Source organism: Chiloscyllium plagiosum, unplaced genomic scaffold (genome assembly GCF_037043375.1).
Source record: "Chiloscyllium plagiosum isolate Xiang-an unplaced genomic scaffold, Cpla_swu_hap1 HiC_scaffold_9, whole genome shotgun sequence".
NCBI classification, from domain to species: domain Eukaryota; kingdom Metazoa; phylum Chordata; class Chondrichthyes; order Orectolobiformes; family Hemiscylliidae; genus Chiloscyllium; species Chiloscyllium plagiosum.
The window spans coordinates 74034088-74040087 of NW_028270147.1; the positions used below are offsets into that span (position 1 = coordinate 74034088).

General features: G+C 39.1%; 1 protein-coding gene across 2 annotated transcripts in view; it reads right to left on the reverse strand.

Moving 5' to 3' along the window:
• The window catches only part of camsap2a (calmodulin regulated spectrin-associated protein family, member 2a), a 178227-nt gene extending 174315 nt beyond the window's left edge, over positions 1 to 3912 (reverse strand). For both annotated transcript variants that reach the window (XM_043699732.2, XM_043699731.2), the window contains exon 1: positions 3349 to 3912. In XM_043699732.2, coding sequence (XP_043555667.1) covers positions 3349 to 3493 — 145 coding nt within the window. In that variant the 5' untranslated portion in view covers positions 3494 to 3912. The remainder of the gene's footprint in view (positions 1 to 3348) is intronic.
• Between the last annotated feature and the right edge of the window lie 2088 nt (positions 3913 to 6000).

A 6000-nucleotide genomic window follows, 5' to 3' on the forward strand; every position in this document is an offset into this window, starting at 1 on the left:
TAGATTTGTCCAGTCCATATAAGAGCCAAGTGCCCGTGATTACAGCATTGTCTTTGTGTGGACTGTTATGTGCTTAGCGAGTTTTGAGAAGATTTGTAGCTCAGGTTGAGGTTCTGGATGTAGGTTTGCTCACTGAACTGGAAGATTCATTTCCAGACGTTTCGTCACCCTACTAGGTAACATCTTCAGTGGACCTCAGGCGAAACACTGCACACGATTCCTGCTTTCTATTTGTGTTTGGGTTTCTTTGGTTGGTGATGTCATTTCCTGTGGTGATGTTATGTGCTTCTCACTTGGTGACTACCGTCTGCCATGGACTTGCATGAATAGTGGAGGTGGTGCCAGGCAGCCACATGAAGTGCCACTCTTGATTTTGCTGACAAAATGGAGTCAATTTGAGTTGCAAAATTAGAATTGCCTGTCTGTCTGTTTGTTGGAATCAGCTGAAATAGCGGGTCTTCACGACGCAGCAGTGAGTAACGAAGACAAAGTATCTCCAATTGAGTTCAACATCAGACTCAGTCCCATCAACCCCCCCCACACACACAATTACTTTGTATCAGAAGGACTTCCTATTACATAAACCTGCAGAAAAGCACACATACCAAAGTGTTTCGAAGAGCAATCATTTTTACCGTCTATACAAATGAGGATTTAATGCAAATTGACAGGTGGCTTTTTGTTATACTACACAAAGACTAGGACAAGAGTGAATTAGTTCACACAGAGTGAACAAGAAACCGAAACATCCCAGCAAATTCAAACTTAGGCCCCAGGATTGAAAGGAATCGTGAATTCAGTACATTGCACATTTAGAGGAAAGGGAGTGTGTTTTTTTTTTCTCTGCTCACAAGTGATAAGGAACCATGGGTTGACCTGAAATGTGGCCAAGTGACTTGTTTATCAGAATTGAATTTCAAAGTATTTTTAAAAATATGAGATGTCAACAAAACAATAAAAAATCATGGGATGAAGGCATCACCTGCTAGGCCAGCATTTATTGCCCATCCCTAATTACTCAGAGTCAAGAATTAAGAGTCAACTACATTGCTGTGGGTCTGGAGTCACACATAGGCCAGACCAGGTAGGGATAGCAGTTTCCTTCTCTAAAGGATATTAGTGACCATATACATTCTTCTAACGATTGATTCATACTGACACAGAAAAGTAAAATATCACTCTAATAAATGTCTTCAAGTAGTATTGGCAAACCTATGGTCTCACTACCTTACTAATAAGAGGCATATTTAAACTGGTGATAGATTAAGAAATGATATGTCAGGTTTAAGAGATTAAAAGATCATTCCTGTTCCTATTTCACTAGTTAAATCTTGCTGAAGACATTTGGTTCATAATTGTTTTTTTGAAAAAGTGGGGCAAATAAATTAGTTAGACGCTAAACTTTTGACTCAAGTTTCTATCTGAGCAAGCATCCTTGTGCTGTGCTTACCAAGAATATGCTCATGGCTCAATGATTCTAAGTCTGAGTGGTGGAATTCATTCTAAAAATATGACCAGAGTCGAGAGTGTGGTGATGGAAAAGCTCCTCAACATCTGAGGAGCAGGAGAATCGATGTTTCGGGCATAAGCCCTTCATTAGGAAGAGCTTATTCCAGATAACATAATCGACGTTATGCCCAAAACATCGATTCTCCTGCCCCTTGGATGCTGCTTGACCTGCTGTGCTTTTCCAGTACCACACTCTCAACTCTGACCTAAAGCATCTACAGTCCTCACTTTCTACTAAAAATATGATAAGACTGAATTCTTGCCAATTGCTAAAGACACTATTGTGTCAAGGATAAGATCAACCACTATTCAATTGCATCAGATTAGTTCCAGCAGAAAGTCAGGTGGTGAGAATTCATGAAGTGTTTTTAAAGCACAATTAAAGAATTGTGGAAAAGATGAAAGATTACATGTAGAAACTTACTGTATCGTAATAAGTAATTTCATAACAAATTCAAACAAATACAATATAGCTCCCTATTTGATTTTTTAAACAATTAAATGCAACACATTTCAATCTTGATGAAAATCATGCAAATTTTAAAATATCATGGGACAGTCATCCAGATTTGATTCTAAAGAAAGAGAATGATATGCAAATATATATTTGACAGATGGAAATTTCATCAAATTATTATGCCTTCAGTCTCCCTCTCCACACAGAAGCACATGCTTCTGAGTAGCAAAGGAAATTTCTGTCATCACCATGAAATCTGCTTCAAAACCAATTGCTAGAAGACTGATTGAATCAATGCATTTATAATAATTTATATTCCTACTGCATTAAACTGATAAGACTGATCAATCAACTCATCAAAACAAGTGACTATGTTTACCAAGCTCTTGTTCAACCACATGAACTTATCAGCTGGCTCTATTTCATTTGAGATTTCAAAATAATGCAGCTTTTGTACATTTTAAACCAACCAATCAGCACCATTAACGCTAAGAAACATTGTGCAAAGTGAACAGGTCAATTCCCACCCCCAGCTACTCTAAGCCTACAAATGAAGCTAGATTCTGGATGCCAGGATTGCTGACTGCAGATAATTAAAAAAACACTGGAACATCTCTCCTTGACCTGATCTTGCAACGTTGAGGCACAACCAATGTTTCAAAATAGATACAAATGAAAAGAGTATTTTGAAATATATTTACAATATATTAATTGGGAAATTGAGGAAAATTTATCTGGATCAATGCATAATTCTAAAGTTGTCAATAAGTATTTTAAAGCATTTAAATATTTAATCCATTCAATGATTGTTTTAGCAGGAACATTTTGCAAACAACCGCTGTTTATTGTCTGAACTGTAAAGATACAAATAAATACGTGTACAGGGCATGCTTGGAAAACCTTAAATTAACAATAATAATCTACTGTATTTGTTCAGTAATGGAGAACGATGATGGGAGGGAATTGCTGTTTTTCGCCCTGTGTCAGGCCATAAATATCATTTCAGTTGCTGTTAAAAATTGAGATAGGGACTCAGACTTCTCCGTTTTCTTTCTGGGGAAGGAACCAGTGAACTTCGTGTACTTCATTCTGAATTCAGATTAAATTGGTAAACATCAATAAAAATCCGAAGAAAGTGTCCTCATTTACCAAACTAAAATGAATGGGGCGATTTGATAGAGGAGGGAGACTACTTCATGATGGTATTCAAGAGGCCGAGCAGCTTGTCGGCTGTTAATGGGAGGGAATGGAAAGAAAGGGTGGAAAGGGAAGGGGAGGGCCGGCCTGTCTCTTTGCTGCATTCCCCGCCACTGACTGTGCAAATGCCCGCATCCATCAGCCGGGACACGGGGAGGCTTCCGCGGCCGCCGCCGTCCACCTACCTGTCCCGAAAGCCTTGGCCACCAGCCACGAAAGGCTGCAGGCGATTTTGGCTCTGGAGAAATCAAAGTGATCGAACGCTTTGATGGCAGGGACAATGAAGGTCTTCTTCATCTCCCTGCTCGCTTCTGTCACGTCGCCCATCATCAAGCCGGTGCTGCGTGTCCTCGTTTCCTCTCTGTCCCTCTCCTGCTCTTTCACTCAAGATTCGCCCTCAGGGAAAGCCTGCATGATCCTTGCAAAATCGCCCGAACCTCCTTTTCAAATCATCCACCAGTTCCAGGGAATGTTGCTTTTGTGTCAGGTTGGTTTTTTTCCACCCTCCCCAAAAGAAAATCCTTTTCCTTGCTGTTATTGTTTAAAAAAAAGGTTCAGAGTACTTGCAATCACATCCCCTCCTCTTTCACCTCCCTCCCCCCCAGCCAGGTAGAGGGGGACTCCGTCTCCAATTGCTTTCCCCAGCCCTCAGCGCTGCTTCACAGCAACAACAAGCCGGGACTCGCTACTCCCGCTCCCGGCCGCTCCCATCCTCAGTCAGTCCAGTCTCCCTGTCACTGCGCTGCTGCTGTGCAGCACCAGCACCCGCTGCGCGCTCCTGCCCCGGCGAGGCGCGTTCCCGACAGCGCGCGCACACCAGCTGCAGCTTTGTTGGTCATCCGTCCGAGCCCGACGGCGAGCAGTCTTGAACACGGGGAGGAGTGAGGGTAACGCGTTAGTTCCCATCTCTGCATTTGCCGGGCTCTTAGCTCGTGGCTACTTTTCATCAACATATTTCTGCGCGAGTCATAACAAACAAGTGTTTGCTGTAAACACACTATATTTCAATTTCATTCATTGCCCGCAACATAGCTTGGGTCGCCACCCTCACCGTCCGCAACTTTTCCTTTGACAAACTCTTAACGACTGCAATAAATTATGCACGCACACATACAAAAGTAGGGCGTTGTGTTTTTTTTTCGAGGAAGCCAATGTCACATTTTTTGGACGTGTTGGGCTATTTCACTGTGGGCGATGTTACATTGGCTTGAAAGAAACCCAACAATCGAATTGGGAGCCGCGTGAAAGCGACATAACGCTGCTGTCATAACGCAGGCATATCTGCGGAACGGTACTGTGCACATCAATACTCCAATAAAAAGGAAAACTACCTCTAATTTGCATCATGCACGAATTTTTAAAATCCAATCCTATAGCAAATTTCCTGGTTTTCATGTAATTTATGCAAAGGTGGCAGATACTGGTTCAAACCATTACTGGAAATATTTCAGCCATGTTCGACGATTCAAGTTTACTCCAGTTAGCAATAGCTATGGATGGTGAGACTGAGCAACATGAAACATTAATTGTTATCAATTTTCCGCCTCAGTTTATATTTTTGTCCAGCTCGCACAAAATGACAACAATAGCTGATGCGAATATGACACTAAGCACTGAACAATTTATCAACACCTGGATTTATATTTTGATATTGTGACATATTAAGTGACAAACTTGTGAATTAGTGTCCGTCCGATGGCGAATAGTTCACACTCCAAAATCTAGTCTGCATTTACCATACACTAAAATTAGTTAAAATCAATTAGGTAAAGATGCAAATACAATTAGTTTAATGGACCATTGTATTCAACTGTGGTTTGTTCCCAGGGCACCTGGTGCTTTCATGATTATTCATTAGGTTATAGCTGTTTATTGTATGTTTATAATGTTTATGGATTAAATATTTTCACCATGTGATAAAAATTCAGAAAAATACTATTTCATAAAATGCAATTATATATTTTTATTTTAAAATATAAATAATACAAGGGTTTAGAAATTGTACCTCGGACAAGAATGAATGACTCTTCAGCACTCACTTTCAGAAACCCAGTGAAAATGAATGTTTTTTTATGTCTTTTTTAAAAACATCGTATCTATTTTGATTAAAGGAAACAACAATCCAAACATAATTATTAAATTCAGTGTGTTCAAACAACTCTTTCCTGATTAAGGTTAAAAAATGATTTTGTTTTAAAGGAATAATTCAAATATAATAAAATTGAACTTATATTAAAGTTGTAGCACCAATTATCTATTTTGATGTTTGTAATAATTTTATTGATAATGAAGAGAGATTGTCATTATAATTTTTAATTTGTTAAGTTAAGCAAAAACTAGGAATCATGTGACTAAAGAGGTTTGCAAATGATTTCTTGCAATAGCCCCAATGTAATAAAACATTTATAAGTACATGGAAGGACATGGGTGTGTTTCTTGGTACCTGATTCACAGTCACATTGTGGACAATATAAGGAGGCTATATATGCCATTAAATTTTTTTTAAAAAGGAAGATGTTGCTCAGAAGGCAACTGTGTAATGTTGAAAGTAAATTTTGTAAAGTACTTAAATGGGAATGAAAATCAAATTCATTTTTTTCTATTCAATGTGTTCGCTTCAACTGAGCTAAAGAAAATATGGCATCAATCAAAAATTGACTCTCATTAAGTATCATTAGTCTTCGAGCCACTTAGAAACAGAATAACATGAGTATGTATTTCTTGCATTGTTCTGGTGATGTAAGTTCTGGGGCAAGTCCAAATGCAACATTATAGTTGCTCTATTTGCTATGAGGGAGACCAAAATCTTCAACCAATTTTGAGCCATTAAATCTACT